We start from the raw sequence: 22,623 nt of genomic DNA, 5'->3' as shown, positions 1-22,623 counted from the left end.
CATCACTTGACCCACTAAAGACAATGATGCATAGCTGGTGAGGCTGCAGCTTCGGGGAGGACGGGGTGCGTTTTCTTCCCACTCAGTTCAGCCGCCAGGATCGCTTCCAGAAAGGGGTACGTTTTACGTTTAACATTTATTCTGAAAGAAAATGACAAGGCAAATAAAAGCACTTGGGCACAATTGAAGTCTGGAGGTTCCGACCTCAGCTGCGTGACCACTGCCCTCCGTGGAGAGGGTGCTGGAGGCCCTCCTCTGTGAGTTGCTTTAGGGACCCACTGGAGAGGAGGCCCCTCCACAGGCCTCAGGACATGGGGCTCTTGTCCCATCTCCCGGGAACTTGCCACGTAACTCGTAACTCGGCGAGCAGCCTCCTCCCTCCTGGCCCTGAAAGGAAGCTGAGGTTCAGATGCAGGCTGAGAGGTCCCCGGCCTGGGAGCCAGTGTCCAGGCGCCCTCACCTGTCCGCACAGCAGGCCATTGGAGGACCACACGTGCGGGGCAGCGAGGAGGGGCTGCAGACTGAGGCAGATCTGTTAACAATGACATGTGTGCGGGACACTCTGTAGACCTGTACGCTGATGTCACACAAATGGTAGCTCTTACTGTGCTTAACACTAGCCGTCCTTAGATGGCTCGAAGTCATTTCAAGGCCCATAGTGAGAAATGAGAACCGCAGGTGTGTAGCCTGTGAGTCTCCCAGTGCTCCCCGGCGCTGGCCACACCCCTGACTGCGTCCCCGAGTGTGCGCCTGGAGCTGCAGGGCTGGCTGAGCTGGTGATGGGTGGCGTTTGTTTATTTACCTTTTGACGTCAAATGCTCACATTATTCTTCAGCATTTCTCTCATGAACCACTTGGACTGTGTTTACAGAGACTTGTGTTTGTGTTGTTGTGAGCCAGACCTATCCTTTTGGAAACCTATCATTTTTCTCTAGTAGAGAGGGCCACTGACTACCAATGATTTGTCAAAATGCCTAAGGACTGAAGATTACACACAGAATTACCGTAGGATCCAGCAAGTCCACACATGGGTATAGACCCACAAGAAGTGAAGGCAGGGACCTGAAACCGGTATCTGTACACCTGCCCATGTTCACAGCAGCATGATTCATGACAGCTGGAAGGTGGGAGCAACCCAGTGCCCGTCAAGGAATGAATAGATCCATACCATGGAATATTATTCAGCCTTAAAAAAGGAACGCGCGGTTCTGGCACCTGTCACCGCGTGGATGAACCTTGAAGACATTATGCAAAGTGAAATGTGCCAGTCCCAAAAGCACAAAGAGTCTGTGATTCTTCTTGAGTGAGTGTCACATGCGGAGCAGCGGAGAGAATGTGGTTGCCAGGTGATGAGGGAGGGAGAACCGGGAGTTCGTATTTAACGGGTACAGAGTTTCACTTCGGAAAGATGAAAAGTTTCTCCATGTGGGTTGTGGGGTGGCTGCACGACAGTGGGAATGTGTTCAGTGCCTCTGAGCTGTGTATTTTCAAATGACTAAAATGGTAAATTTTATGTGTATTTTGCCACAGTTTTGAAAAAAGATTAAAAAACCTTCCAAAGACTAATGATTAACTTTGGTTCAATTGAATAAACAATACCGAATCTATTATGTGTTCAGCCTTTGTATTCCGTGGTCGGCTGGGATGAACAGTGTGTCAAGAGGGGGTAAGAACTTGAAGGACAGACGTTCAGCTCTCAGGATGTGGCATTTGGGGCCTCATGGTGGGGAGTGGCCATGTGAGGACTCTGGGGCATGGTCATTTTAATTTAAAGGGTGGTTGGGAGTCGCCATTGCCATTTGGTGGGGGAGGTCCTTGTGAAAAGGAAAGGAGTGCATCACTTGAGGTATTTGGGGATGGCAGTCCTGGATTCTCCGAAGACGTTTTTAGAATCATCCACTCAGGAGTTTGCGGGGAGATGCCATTTCTGTGTTGAACAGTCATGAGGTTCCCCTGGGTTCCTTTTCCAGGTCCCAGGTTTGGGATTAAATATGATTTTAATAGCCAGATGTTAGTGACGTTACAGTAAAACTAAGCAGACGCCATAGGGAAAGTGAGTTTTCAATTCTCTGAAGAGTTTGAAAATAAGAATATTTGTCAAGAAATGCATTTTTGTAACTTGGAAAATGAAGTAAGCCATCAGTATTGGTTTTTATGGATCCCTTGGGAACTTTGCTTCAAGAATAGAGATTGGTTGGTAATTTGCCTATCAGTTGCTAATACATTAGTAGCCTTTCTAAGCACCGGAGAGTCCTCGAAATAACCTTTAAGAAATTCAGATCGCGTTCTTACCCTGTAATCTAAGTAAAGAGAAACAATGGCTTAGCTAACCTCTTCCTCTAGTTTTCGAAAAGATGGAGTTCAGCCCAGACCATACGGATTCTCAGAGGGAATTAATTCAGTACATAATGTGGTCTCAGATGCAAGGTTCTGAATAATGATAATTTTATTACTAATGATCATAACTAATAATTTAATAGTAACAGTAGTAACTATTTTAAAGGATATTTGGTAGGTGCCTCAGGATCTTCTATTAAATGAATATTTAATCACTTTATATACTCAGTACTTAAATTCTCAAACTTTTTAGTATAGTTTTATAGTAACTTAATTCAGTAAGTAATTTAATTTTGCCTGCAGAGTTTCTGATGTCAGTCAGGCTAGGTGGGTGGTTTTAAAAGAAAAACTGGCTTTCTAATTTTTGTTTAGTGTAGAATGAATATGTTGAATTAGAGCTTATCCTCTATTGTCAAGAAGTCTACAGCTCCAAAATATACAGACAGCTCATGCAGCTCTGTATCAAAAAAACAAAACAACCCAATCAAAAAATGGGCAGGGCTTCCCTGGTGGCGCAGTGGTTGAGAGTCCGCCTGCTGATGCAGGGGACACGGGTTCGTGCCCCGATCCGGGAAGATCCCACGTGCCATGGAGCGGCTGGGCCCGTGAGCCATGGCTGCTGAGCCTGCGCGTCCGGAGCCTGTGCTCCGCAACGGGAGAGGCCACAACAGTGAGAGGCCCGCGTACCAAAAAAAAAAAAAATGGGCAGAAGATCTAAATAGACATTTCTCCAAAGAAGACATACAGACAGATGGCCAAAAAGCACATGAAAAGCTGCTCAACATCACTAATTATCAGAGAAATGCAAATCAAAACTACAGTGAGCTATCGCCTCGCACCATTCAGAATGGCCATCATCAAAAAGTCTAAAACCAAATGCTGGAGAGGGTGTGGAAAAAAGCGAACCCTCCTACACTGTTGGTGGGAATGTAATTTGGTAACAGCCACTGTGGAAAACAAGATGGAGATTCCTTAAAAAACTAAAAGTAGAACTACCATACGATCCAGCAATCCCACTCCCGGGCATGGATCTGGAGAAAACCATAATTCCAAAAGACACATGCACCCCAGTGTTCACTGCAGCACTGTTTACAATCGCCAAGATATGGAAGCAACCAAAATATCCATCGACGGATGAACGGATAAAGGAGACGTGGTGCATGTATACAATGGACTATTACTCAGCCATGAAAAAGGAACGAAATAACGCCATTTGCAGCAACATGGATGGCCCTAGAGATGATGTCATACTAAGTGAAGTAAGTCGGAGAAAGACAAATATATGATATCACTCATATGTGGAATCTAAGTTTTAAAAAATTGGTACCAATGAACTTATTTACAAAACAGAAACAGACTTACAGATATCGAAAACAAACTTATGCTTACCAAAGGGGAAACATGGGTGGGGGGAGGGATAAATCAGGAGCTTAGGATGAACACACACACACTAATATGTATAAGATAGGTAACCAACAAGGACCTACCGTACGGCACAGGGAATGCTACTCAATATTCTGCGATAACCTATATATATGTTTAACTGAATCACTTTGCTGTATACCTGAAACTAACACAACATTGTAAATCAGCTATACTGTGATCAAGTTAAAAAAATAAAGAAGTCCACAGAATAATTTGGAACCGGTTACTGCCACCATCGGGGCTGGACGCTGGGAAGGTACTTGCATTCAGGTGTAGGAATGCGACTGTGTGGGTATGTGAAGGGCAGGAGGGAATTGCAGCAAACCAAAGAGCACAGGGAGGAGATGTGCTGCTCTGTCTTTGCCAGGCATGCGCATGTGATGCCGACGTGTGCAGTAACTCATTTATCTCTCTCTTTGGCCAATACAGGGTCACAAGTATAGCTGAATTAGGAGGATTTTAGGAGACTACACGTTACTATGGGACCAGGCTGCTGGCAGAACTGTTGTGTCTTGGGTCGTGCCGTTCCGGGTGGAGTCCCAGTTGACTACAGGTCTCAGAATCATCCTGATTTCCATACTCTATTCTGTTGACCTTGGTTCTTGTTAGGCCTTCTGCACTGACTTTCGGTTTAAAATGTGCTCTGTAAATTGAAGGGAGTTACCTTTTCTTGTGTGCTCTGTTCTTTAGGTTTCCTCTGGAGTGTTGTACATAGTTCTGGGTACCACACTTAAAGGTGGATGTCACTTTGGAGAGTGCGTGGAGGTGGGTGACAGGATGGTAAGGTGTTAGGATGGTGTGAGGGTCATTGGGAGGGATTCTTGTTGGGTGAAGAGAATTCTGGGCATGGCAGGGCTGACACAGAAGCAGTTTTCCAGTGATTGGAAGAAGAAATAGACTTCGTTGAATTTTTCTGAAGAGCAGACCATCAATCAAAGAATCGCACTGGAACGTCGATAGTAGGGGAGGGCCTTTCATTGAACCCTTCCAGGAGTTGAGTGAATTCCGTGGAGGGGGAGTAAGCGAGCGCCCTACCCTGGGGGGGTGTGAGAAGCCGCCGCAGGGCGTCACGTGAGGACGCTGCTGTTCGCACCCCTCTCTGGGGTTCACAGCCGTCCCAGCACGAAGCTCTCTTCAGCTCTCTTCCTCTGAGTGGGACAAAGCTTCCACTCTCTTCAGTAAACAGTGTGTAATGTCTTCCAGCGATTTGCCACAGAATGTGGAGCAAAAGCTAAGAGTGAGCCTTCGGAACAGAATCGGAACTTGAATAGAATCAGAAAGTGGGCCGCCCCCCCCCCCCAGCCCCGAAGAAGGGAGCGGAAATGGCACTGGAGGTGTTTGCAGACCACTCCTTCCTGGTGGCCTTGCGGGGGCTGGGATTGGTTCTCCAGTGACCCTTGGCCCAGATGCCGCCCTGGAGCTTCGTGGGTTCCTGTCTTATTCAGACCAGTTGGTGCTGCTTTTCCCTAAGAATCCATTTGCTTTTTGGTCGGTTCATTCACGAATTAGATACTGTGTGTCGGGCACTGTTCTCCATGCTGACGCGTGGGGGCTTGGGAGCAGGGCACTGGGCAGGAGGTCCGTGCCGCTCTGGGACTTCCCTGGTGGCACAGTGGTTAAGAATCCGCCTGCCAATGCAGGGGACATGGGTTCGAGCCCTGGTCCGGGAAGATCCCACATGCTGCGGAGCAACTAAGCCCGTGCGTCACAACTACTGAGCCTGCGCTCTCGAGCCCGCGAGCCACAGCTACTGAAGCCCGTGCACCTAGAGCCTGTGCTCCACAACAAGAGAAGCCACTGCAATGAGAAGCCCGCGCACCGCCAGGAAGAGTAGCTCCTCTTGCTGCAACTAGAGAAAGCCCGCACGCAACAACAAACACCCAATGCAGCCAAAAAAAATTAAAATATAAATAAATAAATTTATTAAAAAAAAAAAGCCACTCTGGACCTTCTCTGTGAGCAGATCTCTTAGCGTCACCCCTTTCTCCCTCACCCAGCCATCCCAAGTGGTTGGATAGCCAAGCAGAGCAGTGCCGCGGTGATACCTCTGCTGCTGTGCAGCGGGACAGACGAGCTGCCCCAGGTTTGTGTGCGTTGCAGACACTGTAGCTGTTGTGCAGAAGGAGAGACATGATGTTTCTATCCCTCCTCTGGTGCAGGGACTTCGATGCCAAAAACAGAAGAGCGGTTGTATTATTTTTTTTTTTATTTTTATATTTTGCGGTACGCGGGCCTCTCACTGTTGCGGCCTCTCCCGCTGCGGAGCACAGGCTCCGGACGCGCAGGCCCAGCGGCCATGGCTCACGGGCCCAGCCGCTCCGCGGCACGTGGGATCTTCCTGGACCGGGGCACGAGCCCGTGTCGCCTGCATCGGCAGGCGGACTCTCAACCACTGCGCCACCAAGGAAGCCCGGTATTATTTTTTAATATCATTCATCAAGAGGCTACATAATGACAAAAATGACTTACACATTTAGTAGCAGTAGGAATTTTAAATTAATTTGTATGTTATTAGTCTCAGCCACATCTCCACTCATTTGAAATGGATGAGTGTACACGTGTGGCCCGCGTGATCCGTTGAGTCCATAAGCAGAGCTCAGGCTGCACGTGGTCCCGTGCTGCGCCCGCCGCCCGCGGGTGGACGCCTGCCGCTCTCATGGCAGCCATGGCCCACCCAGGATGGGGGAGGAGGGGCGAGGGGCTTTCCCCGTCGCGTTCTCAGGGTTGACCTCTTTTCTAAAACTTCAGTTTTTCCTCTCGTCTCAGCTAATGATGGAAAACATGCACAGACTGTCTTAGTCAAAGAAAACTAGTCTCTTATTTTCACAGAGTTGAGCTGCTGGGAGAGGGGCTCCGGGGGGCGGTCTGACATCACGGGTCTCGCCCTCTCTGGGCAGCAGGTTGGGGAGCCCTGAGTCCCCAGGCGAAGAAGGCCCGAGTGCTGGCCCTGTTCTCGGAGCGGAGCACAGCCTCTGGCTACCTGGCCTCGGGGCCCACCGCGAGGAGAAGGGAAAGCAGAGGCCGAGCAGACGGGCAGGGACCCTCCTGCCAGGCCTGCCCCCAGGACACGAGGGGAGCGGACCCAGCGCCTGCAGCCGCTGAGCCAGTGAGGAGCCTTAGCACGGGACAGACGGGCCTGCCACGGGGCCGTCACATCCCGAAGTCACGTCTATAATAAGGATCCCAAGTCACCAAGAAGGAAAGGAGTCGATTGTAGGGTGTTGCAGACGGGTTCTAACTACAACGCCTTTAAAGTATCTCGTGTCGTAAGGCTTACACGGCGGTTGTTTAGAATCTTTACGGAAGTGGCCGCCGTGGGCCCAGGTGACGGCTATTGGGTGTCCTGGGTGCCCTGGGTTCCCACGCGGGTCTGCGCAGTGACTGTGCCCGAGGGAAGAGAGACCCACCGTCTGGGGGACAGAGCAGGGCAGGAGGAGCAGCCACGAAGCGTCCCCTGGGGCTGGCCCCCTGGAGGGTCCCCTGGGGCTGGCCCCCTGGAGGGTCCCCTGGGGCTGGCCCCCTGGGGCTGGTCCCCTGGAGGGTCCCCTAGGGCTGGTCCCCTGGAGGGTCCCCTAGGGCTGGCCCCCTGGGGCTAGTCCCCTGGAGGGTCCCCTAGGGCTGGTCCCCTGGAGGGTCCCCTGGGGCTGGTCCCCTGGAGGGTCCCCTAGGGCTGGTCCCCTGGAGGGTCCCCTAGGGCTGGTTTCCTGGAGGGTCCCCTGGGGCTGGCCCCCTGGAGGGTCCCCTAGGGCTGGTTTCCTGGAGGGTCCCCTGGGGCTGGCCCCCTGGAGGGTCCCCTGGGGCTGCCCCCCTGGAGGCCAGCGCAGCCAGGGCATCTCAGGGCTGGAGACTGTGGAGCCGTGGGCGGTGCTGTCTCAGCGCCGCTCGGTCTTGAGGGCGGCGACTGGAGACCCTTGACTCAGCTACAGAGGCAGAGTCCAGTGAGGACGGCCGAAGCCTTCCTCAGACACGCCTGTCCTCTCCCCTACCCAGAGCTGGTCGCCCTCCCTCCAGCACCGAACAGCGCGCAGGAGTTGAGGCAGGAGGGGGAGGGCTGGCCTGATGGGAGCCCCCGTCCCGCCCCCGCCGGCCTGTGCCCTGGGCGCGCCTCTTCTCAGCTCTGTCTCCCTCCTCCTGCCCTGGGAAGGGTGCGGACACCCCCGAGGCTGGCACGGGCGTTGGGGAGAGAAGGCGGGCGTTGGACGCCCGAGGCTGGCCCGGGCCTTGGGGTTGGTTATCGACGGGCCCGTCCACGCAGGACTGAGGAGGTCTGCTGGTTTGTTCACTCTCTGCCTGCAGTGGTTGTGAGCTGGACGGCCGGGAGGATGGCTTGGCCGATGAGGGTCTGCGGTCCTGCGCGTCGGGGCGGGCGGTGCCTTTTCCTGGCTTCCTGAATTGCACTTGGAGGAGCAGTCGGGGGGCAGCTGGCCCTCCAGCTTCTCACCGGCAGGCCTGGCCTCACACACTGTCACCTCAGTGCTGATTAAATGTCCTCGTGATGACAGGCACGTGTGACAAGGACACCTCAGGTCCGGTGGATCTTAGGGGCCTCTGAAAATGTCCAGACCAGGCTTCAAAAAAATGGGTGTCGGAGGGAAGAGATTAATTACAGGGAAAGCAGAATAAAACATGGATGTGGAGAATATCTAAAGAAGTAAAAGCATTGGGGGTAAAAGCCATGGAAACTGTATTAGTTTCTGGGGCTGCCATGACCAAGTGCCACAGACTGGGTGGCTTCAACAGGAGAAATGTATTTCCTCCCAGTTACGGAGGCTGGAGTCTGAGATGGAGCTGAGGGCAGAGTTGCTTCTTCCGAGCGCTGTGAGGACCGCTTGTCCCAGGCCTCTCTCTCAGCTTCCGGTGGCCTCGGGCATTCCTTGGCATATAGATTGCGTTCTCCCTACGTCTCCACATCTCACGTCGTCTTTTCTTGGTGCATGTCTGTCACTTGGTCCAACTTCCCCCTTTTAGAAGGACACCGGCCATTGGCTGAGGGCCCACCTTAATGCCCTCATCTTAATATGATTCTCTGTGAAGACACAGGTACTGGGGTTGGGTCTTCAGCCTCTTTTGGGGGCAGGGGACACAATTCAACTCATAACTGATAAAAGGTAATTGAAAGGAGAAAGTAGAATGGCTAACAAATGTATGAAGAGGCCCTCAGTTGCGCTGGTGCCAGACGTGACTGAGGACGCAGTGGTGGGAGGAGTGCAGTGGACGCGGGGTCCGAAAGGGCTCCGGCAGCACCCGCTGGCCCTGAAGGCGGGGCGCCCTGCAGCCAGAAGCCTTCCCTCCGGAGATGCACCTGCGCGGCACCCAGGCACAGGAATGTCAACACCGTGGGACTGTTGATAACTAGGAAAACCCGACATGGCCAAATGCCTGTCGGGACAGCAGTGGGTCAACAAGCTGGTGGATTCCTGTGAAGGAATCCTGTATGGCAGGTGACGAGCATGAATGAACCGGATCTCTAGGCCAGAAACACGTGAGGGGAAAAAGCCCGGCTGTTAAGTACATACAGTGATGGGAATGGACAATGTGCTGCTCTGCTTTCCAGATGCGTTCACAGGTGGTCAGAGGACAAAGGCTCAGGGGGGAAGCATCTCCCAATATGGGCCAGCGGGTGCATCTAGGGATGAAGAAGGGGCAGGGGCCTGGGGGGCGTGGAGGAGGACCACGCTCTGCAGCTTTAATCCTTAGGAGGGAAGGAAAGATCTGAAGCAAATAGGATGGTGAGGTTTCATCTGTCAGTTCTGGGTGGTGGGTACGTGGGTCTTTGTAGTTTTCTCTGCATCCCTCTCTTGAGACAGAAAGGAGCCAGTCAGATATAAATAGAACCCTGGTACTGTGTTAGTGTTGCAGCCTTAGGCAGGTTACTTATCTCCCTGCATCTCAGCGTGCACACCTGTGCGGTGGAGATGCTGACGCTTACGTTGCAGCATTGTGGTGGATTTAATAAGGTGAGAATGATAACTACCTTCAGTAGATGGTAGTTGATGGTAATAAAGGTAACCCACGTAAGCAGTTTACTCGGAGGGATCCCCAGCCCGTAATGCTCTCTCTCTCTGGGCAGGTCTTTCTGAGGGCAGCCATTGCAATGGAGGTGCTTCTCCCTGGCACTGTAGGTCACACCTGTCATGGGACAGAGCCAGTGAGGAGTGTGTCGCTTAGTTCCAGGTAGTGGGTTTTTGAAATGTGAACTAGCAGAAACGGGGGGGGGGAGGCATGTTACTCGCTTGGAAAGATGGGGCGGGGATGTCATCAGCCAACTGCACGGTCCTCCAAGCTCAGGTCGGGTTCCCTTGAACCTTGGATGCGGTAGGGCTGTGGCTTTTTTCTTGATTATTAAGTTATGTTAAGTGGTGGCAGGTGTCCTATACGACACAGTCTTCCCCCCAGTCAAAGGCAGAGACAGCTGCCCCCGAGTCACTGCCGAGCAGGACGTGCTGGGCACCGCAGCAGACAGACCGCGGTCCCTCTGTGCCTTTGGGATGCCCTGAATGCCAGTATTTCTCAGCTTTTTCCGGCCCATGACACACAGCTCACCATTTTGTACCAGGAGGGCACCTCTGCCTCGCCTCCCACCCCTTCCCCATGCCAACGCCTTCCCTCCACACCACACACCCTGGCGGCGCTGTCTTGCCCCGCCGCTTCCCGTCTGAAATTGGTACCTTGGAGTGACGAGACTGACCCAGGATGTCCTGGACACACCCACGCGCCCTCCCGCCTGGTTGGAAGGCAGTGAATTCTCCTGCTCACAAGGAGGAGTGAGGTTTGGATGACCTGGGGGACACTTAGAAGCGGGGGAAGGGGAAACAGAAGATGGGGAAGGTAGTGAAAGGGAGAAACTATTTCACAGCTGTTTATGGCTGTTTAAATGCTCCCTAAATTCTGCATTTTTCAGAAAAAAAAGTCTTTCCTGTTGGGAATTTCCTCTGAAATTGCCTTAATTCCCTTTCGTTCACCACAGAGCCTAACTGGACTCACACATGATGTGTGTACTTTAATAGTTCAGTTAGGGGCTTCCCTGGTGGCGCAGTGGTTAAGAATCCACCTGCCAGTGCAGGGGACATGGGTTCGACCCCTGGTCTGCGAAGATCCCACATGCCGCGGAGCAGTTAAGCCTGTGCGCCACAACTACTGAGCCCGTGCGCCACAACTTCTGAGGCCTGTGCGCACCTAGAGCCTGCGCACCGCAACGAAGAGTAGCCCCCGCTCGCCGCAGCTAGAGAAAGCCTGCGCGTGGCGACGGAAGACCCAATGCAGCCAAAAATAAAATAAATTTTTAAAAAAGATAGTTCACTTAGTGAATGGTGGTTAAAACACCCGCTCTGTGCTCAGCCCCGTGCCTTGCAGGGTCGTCCCCTCACGCACATGCAGGTCCCCACCGTGCCCTCTGGTGCTCCAGTTTGGGGGGTCAGGGAGGGCCTCCTGGAAGCTGGGGATGGAGAGGTGGGTGATGCGGGGGCCTGCAGTGAGGATGGCTGAGCGGCTGGGTGTCTGGTTGCCGTCCCGCCTCCACCGCTCAGGCTAAGCGTTTATCGTCCTCATCTCCGGCCTCTTTTCTGTGAGACAGGGACGGGGCCATCTACTTGATCCACGTCACAGACCCAGCAACTCAGCAAGTAATGGCAGGGGAGAGACATTTTCTGGTTTTAATTTTTTTTAATTACTATTATTTTTAATTGTAGTGCATACAGTGTACCATTGTAGCCATTTTTAAGTGTACAGTTCAACGGCATTAAGTATCTTCTCTGAGGAAGCTGTCTAAAATTAACGATGCTTTAACAACTTTATTGTGATTTGTGTTGGGCCGTGAAGGTGAAGGTTTGTTACCCATCCTGTAGGTTCCCAGAGGGCGGACGCTTGTGTGAGGGATGCAGAGGACAGGCAAGATGGGTGAGTCGGAGGCCGGGCTCGGTCTTTGCCGGGACCCTCGTGGGCCCTGCTCCCTCCTTCCTTGAACCTCCATATACACCTCACCCTCGTGCACAGTGGGTGTTGCCACAGACCTTCAGTCCCCTCCTGCCGTGGGTGTTCTGCATCCCATTGGCCGGGACACCCTGTCACCTCAGGGATGTTCCTGTATTACGGGAGCCTGGGCCCGCGCGGGGGACACGGGGGCCGGGTTGGGCCGAGGGGCCTACAGCATGGGGACCCCCGGGGCCCCAGAACATTTCCTCCAAAGCACTAAGTAAATAGCTTCATCCCCACATCCCTCCCCTGTGCTAAGAATTCAGACTCCCTTTGGTTTAGTGAATTGGTGTCAGGAGGTAAGGAATTTAGTCGAGGCCCGAGATTGTCAAGTAAGACCTTCCTGAGGGTTTCCTTCAGCTCTGAGCCCCGGCCGGCTGAAGGGTGGGAAAACCTCACGTTGACGACTGTGCGAGTGGATGCACTTTCCTCAGTTTCACTGCCTGGAGTTGAGTCTGCTTTTCCCCAGACACTGGGGACATTGCTGGCTTCTCGCCTCAGGGCAGAGCGGCAGCACGTGGCACCCATTTCTCTGTGGAAACGCCCTCTCCAGGGTGAGGATGGGTCCCGGGAGGAGCCGTGCACCCCAAGCCTCCTGTCATCGGCTGCCCCTCTGCGTCCAGCCCCCCGCACGAGCCCTCTGGACTCTTTCCCGAGCAAACGTCGTCTTTAATGAGAACGGAGGCGCCGCGGGGCTCGCAGGCAGGAAGCGTGTGGTTTGGGTCCGGGAGCACATGACGCCCCGGGAAGCAGTGGAGCCCGGGGTATGAGTCACTGGGGGAAGGAAAACAACGTCTGTCTTCAAGCTCCGGGAACTGGGAAAACGAGCTGGAAATCTGAGTAATGTATAATTTTACTAAAATTAACCAGCGAGGTCTTCAGATGGTTTCTGGGTGTTTCAGTGTCTTTTCCGGTCCTTGATGCCTGCCGCGTCCTGCCTGCGGGGGCCCATTCTCCCGTTCGCTCCCCGCGGGTTGACTTGGGACAGTCCCCATCGCTCCTCGGGCCCCTGCTGCGCTGTGCAGCGTCGCTGTGCTGCGTGGTGCGGGGTGTGAGCACCGGCGCCCCCGGGCGACTCTCCAGCCTTCTGCCCGCTCCTCCGGCCCTGCGCCCCTCCCGGTGCTGTGGTGGTCACGGGGGAGCTTGTCGCCCCTGCCCGTGGTCGTGAGCCCACGAGAAGGGCTGTGTCTTCCTCTCTGTAACCGTCAGAAAATAGGGGCTCAGTTAACATTGGTTGAATATCGTGGGGCCTGAACTGGACGGAGGCGCGTTCCAAGTGACGTGTCCGGTCCCTGAGTTTGCAGAGTTCATGAAGTGACCTCTAGAAACCTCATTTTGGGGGGTAGGTTCCCTGACACAATGACAAACCTCACTGTGTCAGGGAAGCAATTCACATAGCTCATCAAACACTGAATTTTAGTCAAATTTAGATGGAAACCTGATGCTGGAGATGACTCTGTGTGACAACGTAGTCTTTTCAGACACTGGTCACCTGTATACTCAGTAATAAGTACCCGTTCAGGGAAAAGCCTGGGGTTACTTTGGCATCATCACCACCTTCTGGTTATCTTGGGTTTGAGGGGCCTGAAGCCCATCGAGCCAGACGTCCCAGTTCTGTGCCGTTCTGCAGGAACGTTCGGCGTTTGCGGTCACGACCGCGCAGCCCTTCACTGTAAAGGCCTGTAATGTCATCTGAATCATCACAGGAAGATGAAATCATGGACAGGCTGGTTTCAGAATTACTTTTTTTCTTTTCTATTTTTGGTATTGTAATTCTTTGAAACTTGTCAGGATCCATGTGGTGTGTATGGAACATCTCATCTACACTGTGACCAGAACATACTCTTCCGTGATTGTCTTCATGGGCTGCAAGTTTATTGTCTAATTGCTTCTAAGTCAGCTTGTATAGTCGACCAGCGAATAGTGCGAGGCTGGGGGGACACACCCATAAATTACATGCGGTGCCTTACGCGGTTCGTTGCCCTGTAGTTGACGAACTGAGCTTATAGCTGATTTGGTTCCACTAATGTCCGTTGATCTCTCCACCGTCACAGAAGTCATTACCACATTTTTAGTTAGAATAGTTGCTCCTTTGTTATGAAAAAAAGACTGCTTTGGCAGCAGAGAACACAGCGGATTTAAGGGCTGAGACCTGAGGCACAAAGAACCCCTGGGCGGGGGTGAAACCTGGGCCGCGAGTTCCTGGGCTTCTACCGTGAGGCCCACCGCTACTGTGCGGAGTCATTCTCCCCGTTCTCAAAGAGACACAGCGTGTGACCTTGCCCCTAGACGAGATCCATCAGGTTGCAGGCAGGGCCCGTGCTACCGCCTCATCCGGGTCCCACTCGGCCCGCACCTGCCTGTGGTTGGACTTTCCTACGGCAGGGCCCTCCCGCTGGCGCGCCAGGCTCTCCACGCTCACCAGCCTGATCGCCACACTGTGAGCCAAACACCACGGCTCGCGGGCCAGTAGCCTCGGCCAGTGAGGAGACTGCACTGGGTCTCGGTCCCTTCGTCTGGGGCGGGGGTGGTTACAGCCTCCCCTTCTCAGTGCTGTTGGGAAGACTGAATGAGCTGAGGCCAGTGGAGCCTTAGAACAGGACCCGGCAGGTAGGAGGCATGGGGTTCCTTTGGCATCATCACCACCTTCATCCTTCTGAAGGCAGATCCTGGTCCAACCAAGTCAGCCTGGAGCACACAGGTGAGATCTCTGGGCTCCGAGCAAGTGGAGTTTGTTGAAGGAGCGCTCAGCCAGACTGCCGAGCAGGGGGCTGCCATCTCGTCTGGATGGAGCTATGGAGCTGACTCTGGACCCTGGGAAGGTGCTTCTCCCCAGCACCCACCTGGGTTAGCATCCTGGCCCCTCAGTTACCGGTAGGCTATTCGATCAGAGCCTCAGACGGTGGGGTGATGATTGTGTAATATTTACCCACACCAACGTGAGGGATGAAATGATCAGTGTGAGTGTCTCACCACGGTCGCCAGCCCCCTTGCCTCCCAGAAGCTGCCAGGTTTTCCTGTCTGAGCGTTCACTCCTCTTTTTCAGGAACAAGACGGCCAACGGGGACTGCCGGAAAGACCCCCGGGAACGGAGCCGCAGCCCCATTGAGCGAGCCGTGGCCCCCACTATGAGCCTGCACGGCAGCCACCTGTACACGTCCCTCCCCAGCCTCAGCATGGAGCAGCCCCTTGCACTGACCAAGAACAGCCTGGACGCTGGCAGGCCGGCCGGCCTCTCGCCCACCATGACCCCAGTGGAGCGGCAGCAGGTACGCCCTTGTCCAGCGCGGCTCGGCCGGTGGCCAGTAGTGGGTCCGGGGGCTTGGGGGATGGAGGGTGGGGTGCAAGGAAGGCGGTGACAGACGTGGGGAGTAACCCCACCCTCGGTTCTGTACTGAGGGTGGTTTTAATTCTGACCTGGGCCTGCCTAGGCCTCGCCCCTTGGGACTAATGGCTTCAGACAAGACAATGTCTTTGGGGCTTAGTTTCTTTGCACGAGACGGGGTTGGTCTAGACTAGCTGTGTTTCTAGCAGTCTTCCTTGGCAGCCGTGTTTAGGGATCAATGTAATAATCCTAATAGGAATCCTACGTCAACCCGTTACAGGGCCACACGGATGGAGTTAAATGCCAGGTTGCTTTGCTTTGGGCTGGAATCCTATGAAGTCAGTGGTCACAGTGGCTAGTAGCTCCTGCTGGTCAGAAACCTGTGATTGGCAGACAAAGATTTTTTTTTTTTTTAGGAAATTAAGTTGTTACTTAATAAACACAGATTGCTTGGTAGGAAAAAAGGCTTTAAAAAATGGGGTTCCTGGGGGCTTCCCTGGTGGCGCAGTGGTTGAGAGTCCACCTGCCGATGCAGGGGACGTGGGTTCGTGCCCCAGTCCGGGAGGATCCCACATGCTGCGGAGCAGCTGGGCCCGTGAGCCATGGCCGCTGAGCCTGCGCGTCCGGAGCCTGTGCTCCGCAACGGGAGAGGCCACAACAGTGAGAGGCCCGTGTACCGCCAAAAAAAAAAAAAGTGGGGTTCCTAAGGGAAGAACTAATAAAAGGAGGCATTAGCCTTGAGGTTCAGAAACACTGCACGAACCCATGGCTTTTCTCTCTGAACCTTTGGGGCCTGTGACCTAATAGGTCCTCACTCAGTGTTTGCTTAAGACTCTTGGACGTGGACAGCGAGCAGAGGAGGTGGTGGGGCCGCCGGAGCCGGGCTCAGCCTCCAGGCCGCCACTGTGTCCCTGGCCCGCGCCTGGTTCTGACCCAGTCTGTGACACCTGCTTGTGAGGAGCCCCGGGCGTTGGGCGAGGTTGCGCTGGTGCCTGTGGTTCCCAGTGAGGCTGATGGAGCCCAAAATCACAACCCTGTTTGTTTCCTTTGTTCTTTTAACAAAACTGCGTGGACACTTGCTTTGTGTAGGGAGTGTGTTAGAAACTGGTCAAGCTGGATGCGGGCGCTCACAGTTTTGAGTCTGGAGGAGACAGGGAGTCAAATAGCTCAAGTCTTAATGTATGAATTGGTGAGAACCAGGCTGAGTTAGCACGTAGTGAACGCTCACCAGTGCTGCTGCGCCCCGGCGCTGGGAGGCCCTGGAGCTACAGGAAGGAAGGGAGTTATACTGGGAGGGCCCGGGGCGTCTCCCAGACCCAGACCCAGGGTCGCGGGTACAGCCAGGCTCAGGAAGCAAGGGCCGGCTCTTGCCTGGGCGAGCAGATAGGAGGCAGGACCCTCCTTCCTCCCCTGGCCCCGTGCCTGTCTCTGCATCCTTTTCTCTCTCTGCTTCTGGATCACATGGCCGGCGTGGCCGTCCCCCAGCTCCTGAGCTCAACTTGAATCTTCTCCTGAGTCGGCCTCGGTGGTTGAGCCGCAGCTGAGGCAGATCTCCAGCCTGACCACGGGGCGAGGTCACTTATGAACATGGCTGCACAGCCCCATCTCGAGGATGGAGAGCACTTCACTACGAGAGGGCTGGCGGGGAGATCACGGGCTCGGGGGTTTAAATAGGCCCTTCAAAAGGTGGGCTGCACACTGCAGGCTGTCCTTCAGGTGCGGCATGACCAGCACCTGCAGGGCAGGACTCCTGGACGTGACCACGGGCCAGGCCCTCACATCCATCTCAGGCGATGCTCCACGCCCCTCAGGTACGAGTCTTCCCGTTTCATACTCAAAGAAATGGAAGCTTAGAGGGCTGAAGGTCCTGCCTACTGACTAGAGCTGGTTCACCCAGGTCCACCCGGCCTCAAAGCCATGTTCTCTCCTGTCTGCCATTGTCGTCCACACGGGGCGGTGTCACACCAACTCTCCTGGTGGCTCCATCCCATTGCTCACACGTGGAATTAATAAAGCCCCAGATTCTTGGTTCACGTGCTGCCGCTAAGCTGCATCTTCTCCCATCCTGGATGTGTGGAATTTCTTGTTAGACCCAAGCACATCCCCGCTCACCGGTGTGGGTACAGATCTTCATCACAGACGTGTTCTTATCATTCGTGTTCACTTCCCATCGCAGGAGGGTTTGATGTGCAGACTTCACGGTGGCTACTGATCCACCTCTTTACGGGAAAGGCCGGGGGTGGACAAGGCCCGATTCCCTTGTTGACACTGCCTTTGGGGTGACCCTTCAGCTAGGTCCTGCTAGCTGTCTTGTCATCCGGGTTTTCAGGAGTTAAGTTTCCTGGCTGGAACCTAAGGGCGCTCAGTTGGTTCACAGATGTTTTCTGTCTGGGTCTGGGGATGCAGACACTCGCTGGTCCCTGCTCTGAAGTGTGTGTGGTCGGGGAGGCAGGTGCCTCTGGAAGGGCTGGTATACTGGCTGAATGTGGGGCGGGCAGGGGGAGGGTCATGCTTCACAGAGATGATATTTGAACAGGGTTTTAAAGGACGAGCGGAGTTTGCCAGGCAGACTCTGCGGTGGTTTCGGGGAAGGAGGGCGAGCGTGGGCAGGCGCATGGGGTGAGGGTGCTTTGTGTGTAACTCAGGCACTTGGATAGATTCCTGCGTTTCTGTCTCCATCGTGACTTGCATGGTCGTAACAGAAACCGACTTGAGCTGGCTTGGCTTGGGAAAAACCAGGAGTATATTAGAAGGGTCCTGGGATGGCCCAGAGAAGCCGGGGGTTGGGGGGGAGGGTTCCGAGGATACACTCTGAGAAGGGCAGGGCCAGGCGCTCTCAGGACCGTGACGGTAGGAGCCGTGGTCCCTTTACGGCCCTCTGCCATCTACACGCTGGTCTCCCGACTCGGCGATGGTCTCATTTCAGATCCGAGAGTTGGGACAGGCCAGCTCCCAACAGCCAAGCCTCTGTCCCACGTCCCTCACCGATCCACACTGCCACTGCCTCACACTGAGGGTCACTGCTCAGACAAGGGAGAGCTTGGGAGGGGGCCGAGCGCACCCCCCCCCCCCAAGACTCTCGTTCACGGTGGGTTCGGGTCGTTGAGCGGTGTGGCCCCCGACGTGAAGCAGGAGGCGGCACCTGGGCTTGACTGGATCTGCTGTTGGGCCGGCAGGGCTCCAGGAGGGGCTCCCGCAGAGCGTGGGTACTGGTGAGGCCCCGCGCCGAGGCACCACTCCAACACCGAGGCCGCCGGCACTTGGTTCTCCAGGCGGGACGGGTGCCCGGCGGGGGTACTGAGGGGCGCCGGGGTGGCCGCCCGGCCTTGGAGCTGGGCGGGGATATGAGGATGGGGTCGCCACTTGGGGCGGGGGAGCAGAACCGCTGCTGCCGCCTGTGTGCCCACGCCCGCACTGACGCCAGCTCCCTCCTTCCGCAGAACCGGCCCTCGGTGATCACGTGCGCCTCCGCCAGCGCCCGGAACTGCAACCTCTCCCACTGCCCCATCGCGCACAGCGGCTGCGCGGCCGGCCCGGCCAGCTACCGGAGGGCCCCGAGCTGTAAGTGCCCCGCTCAGACCACTGCAGGGGACTGAGGGCTCCTTCCGTGTCCTCTTGGTCCCAGGAGCGGCTGGCCTCTGGGCCCCTTTCTGAGGGAGGTCGACACCCTGTTCTTTGAGCCCCGGTGCAGTGGCCTTGTGCTTGGCAGGGGGGTCGGGGGGGCCGGGGAAGCAGCACGTCGGCCCCGCCCTCCAGGCCCCACCTCTAGCGGGGTCCGCCGGCTGCAGCACGGGGGGTCTGAACGCGTTCACGGCCCGGCGCAGCAGGCGCGCCGCCCCGTGGCAGGCTCAGAGAGGTGACCTGTGCGGGGGCCCCCCTGGTGTCCCCGGGTTCCAGCCCTGACCGCTGTCCTCCCCCCCGCAGCCGCCACCACCTGCGACCCCGTGGTGGAGGAGCATTTCCGCAGGAGCCTGGGCAAGAACTACAAGGAGCCCGAGCCGGCGCCCAACTCCGTGTCCATCACGGGCTCTGTGGACGACCACTTCGCCAAAGCCCTGGGCGACACATGGCTCCAGATCAAGGCGGCCAAGGACGGCGCGTCGAGCAGCCCCGAGTCGGCCTCTCGCAGGGGCCAGCCCGCCAGCCCCTCTGCCCACATGGTCAGCCACAGCCACTCCCCGTCTGTGGCCTCCTGAAGGGAGCACCGCCCTCCAATGCCACGTCCATCTGCATGGTTTGCCTGAGCTTCGAACAGTCAGTGCTTAAAAAATGGAAAAATGAAAAAAAAAAAATCGTGGGGGTGGGGGGAGGGAGGGATGGTTTATTCGCAAAAACCACGTCGTCGGGATTTTTGTTTTGTTTTGTACTTGCTTGGTATCTGTACCCGGGGCCCTCAGACGTGATAGCAGCACCTGCGCGTGGAACCTCTGTCCGCTGTCGCTCCCCAGTCCCTGCCTTGGTTACCAAAGAAGCCTCAATGCAGGTCAGCTGCCCGACAGGGCCTGGACTCCACGGCTTGCGCTTTCTTAGTCACGGGCCAGGCCACTGGTGACCCAGACGCTTTGTGCTTTTTCATTTGCTTCTCGAGACCGGGGCGTGTGCGGCTCAGCTTCCAGCCCACGTGTGTGTGTGCGCTTGTGTGTGTGCGTCTACTTGAAGAGAACAGAACTGTCGTGTCTGATTTGCACTATGGGAGGAGGACTCAAGTTGCCTGCCTGACAACTTTGTGCGAGATGATAGTACTCTGAGGGCAAACTGCTGAAAAACGGAGGGTTTAAGGATGACATTTCTGACCATGGGTGTGTTTTTCTGTTGTTGTATTAATTTAGACAAAACTGCTTTGGAAGGGGAAGTCTCATGCAGGTTTATAGGTCTTTCTCTGTCTAGATTTTCAGGTGCTTGCAACTGGACTGCAGACTCTACCAATCACGGGCATTTTACCTTTTCTAAACACTGCAGTTTGTTAGACTAGAGCTGAAGTTGGAGGATTCTGTAGTGCTTTAAACGTGATGCATGTTTTAATGGATAAAAATAGCTGGTTTCTATTAATTGTATAGACAGTAAACAGAAAGCTTAATACTTACTAGCTTCTTTTCAGAATTCGTTTATTTTTGTCAGTTACAGTCCTAGATATACTTACTGCTGGTACAGTTGTACTCTAAGATTTGTGTTTGATATTCACGTTACTCCCAAGTAGCGTGGGGCCAGTCGGTCCCTGGCAGGCCCTGGACACAGGCGGGCGAGTGGCTGGTCAGCTGCAGAGCAGGATGCTCGAGTTGTGGCTGCAGGCTGACAGCATGAGTTATTTTTTGCATCCCTGTCTGCTTCTTAACGCGCTCCCAGGGCAGTTGGGACTTGTGTCTTCCAACTTCCCTCGATGCAGAAACTGCTCCCTTTGAACTCGTGGCTGAACAGCAGATTCCTGACAATCTGTGAGATGGTGTTTTGTATGCTTCCTCGTACGCTGGGGCCAAGGCAGTATACATTCCTCTGACTTTATACAGTTATTACTGCATTTATTATCGTTTGCTATAGTAATAGCTACTAACTAGAACTTAGTGAAGAAGAAAGCATGACAGACCCAGCTGTGGATGTTCGACAGCTGCTCTTCTTTCTGGTTAACGTTTCCATGCCCCTGCCCCTCCCCTGTGCTACTACCCTCCAGCCTTGCCCACCACAGGGCCTGAGCAGTCAGTCACCTGGCCAGGTGACTCGGGCATGACCACCTCACCCGCGAGGCACCGTGGACTCACCGGAGCTCGCGAGGCTGGTTGTCAGTATGAGAAAAGTACAGGTTCGCTGGTTGGCATTGGTGAACAGGCAGGAGGATGGGCTCTTGTGGCCACAGGGTGGCTGTAGGTATTTGAAAAGGCGGAGGAAAGCCTCCCCTTTTGGCCCCCGCACATGTTTCCCTCCCACTTAACTGGGCTTCCAGGCTTCTGCATTCAGGCCCCTATATTTTCTGTAGGAAAAATCGTTGAGAACACTTTTTTTATATAGGTAACTTTAAGACCATCATTACGCTGTGCGTAAAGAATGTACAGAGAAATTTGTAGGTATTTTTTGAAGAACAATTAATTTGTTAATGATATGTAGCTATTTAATTTTTCCCTCTCCTATTGTAATCATTCATATTTTTTTGTTGTTTGGAAAAAAAAGTTGATCTTTTTTTTGTCGTAGATTTGTCTGTAAAAGTGCAGGAACACAGTTATTCTATGAGAACACTGCATCTGCCTTAATAGCCACTAGTTTGTTATTGCTACAGGCTACTGAGCGTCGCCCCAGGAAAACAACCCCACTGCCGGCGGCTCTGTGCAGAACGGGCTCCTCGCACGCCCGCGTCCACCAGCGAGGCCATCGCTTTGCGAGGGACGGTGGCACTGAGGGCCGGGTCCCTGGTGCGCTGACCTATCTGGGATAGGCAGCACCTGGGAGGGGCCTCGGGCAGGAAACCAAACGGTCACCAGGAAGGGACACTCCCAGGCCTCGGGGGGCACAGAGAGGTTCTTCACAGAGCCACGCCATCTGCAGTGTGTTCTGACCATTCTCTCCAAGTTTGTAAATCTGTAATATACCATTCTCTGTGTGGCCTGTTTTTCCTGGAAGAAGAAGAAAAAAAAGGTTTGGCAGGCCATCTTTTTTTTGTACTTAAAAGTAGCCTTAAGAACAATAATAAAGTGCTCTTAAACCACAGACTGTATGTGTGATCCTTCGGTCCTGCAGTGACAGAGCCAGGCTGGGCGGGACCTTTGCTTGAAGCCCCAGAGAGGCTGGGGCAAGGCTCAGCAGCCCTGCCCTGCTGTACAGTGGCCTCCGATTTAAGCCCCGCACAGGCTGGAAAGCTGTAATTTTAACTCTCTAGGAGTAACGTCATTTACCTAACCTACTTACAGAAATCCAACTCTTGTACGACTCAGACTCAATTCTGACTTTGGTTCCAGGCCCAAGACAAAAAAAGATGACACCACAGAAATAAAGTGGAAATGGCCCCTCTCCTGGGTTCCATGCCCAGCTCTGAGGCTGGCACAGACGTGCTCACCCAGGAGGAGGAGGAAAATCAGCCCAAGGGGCCCACGGCAGAGCCCTCCCGCCACCCCTGATGGACACCTGGCCACAGGCTGAGGCAGACACACCACGGACTCCAGCCCACACAGAGTCGGGCCTTCCAGGCCACCACCAGGGAGGAGCCTGGGACGGAAGGCGCAGCTGCCCCTGCTTGTGGCAGGAGAGCAGGCTCTCACGTGGGGTCTGAAGCCTTCTCTGGGCCTCGGGTGGCCTGTACAGAGGCAGGAGGGGCCCCACGCAGGCAGCTTCGAGGAGCTGTCCCTGGGCCCTGCCACCAGCACAAAGCAGCAGACACTTGAGCCCGCAGCTGAGGACAGGCCCGCAGGCGGGGGGAGCTGTCTGGGCAGCAGACTCCGTCCTCAGCGGGGCTCTGGGTTCACAGGGGCAAGTGCGGTCCCTTCTGTCCCGCACGTGCCTCAGCTCTCCTGCCTCCCCCGCCTGCAGGCCAAGCTGACGAGAACCCCAGCGCTCACACGTGCCCGGGGCCCCTCTGCGGGCTT

The 22,623-nt window shown here is 54.7% G+C and overlaps 1 protein-coding gene across 3 annotated transcripts in view; it reads left to right on the top strand.

Moving 5' to 3' along the window:
• VGLL4 (vestigial like family member 4) overlaps positions 1–21,745 on the top strand; it is an 81,330-nt gene extending 59,585 nt beyond the window's left edge. For all 3 annotated transcript variants that reach the window (XM_082662774.1, XM_082662775.1, XM_082662776.1), the window contains 3 exons: positions 14,780–15,002; positions 18,499–18,619; positions 18,983–21,745. In XM_082662774.1, the coding sequence (XP_082518900.1) occupies positions 14,780–15,002; positions 18,499–18,619; positions 18,983–19,254 (616 nt within the window). In that variant the 3' untranslated portion in view covers positions 19,255–21,745. The remainder of the gene's footprint in view (positions 1–14,779; positions 15,003–18,498; positions 18,620–18,982) is intronic.
• Positions 21,746–22,623: the final 878 nt, after the last annotated feature.

The sequence above is a fragment of the Grampus griseus genome (assembly GCF_964374135.1).
Source record: "Grampus griseus genome assembly, chromosome: 10".
NCBI lineage: Eukaryota > Metazoa > Chordata > Mammalia > Artiodactyla > Delphinidae > Grampus > Grampus griseus.
Note: the sequence above shows the minus strand (reverse complement) of the source record. Positions and strands in the feature narration are given on the sequence as shown.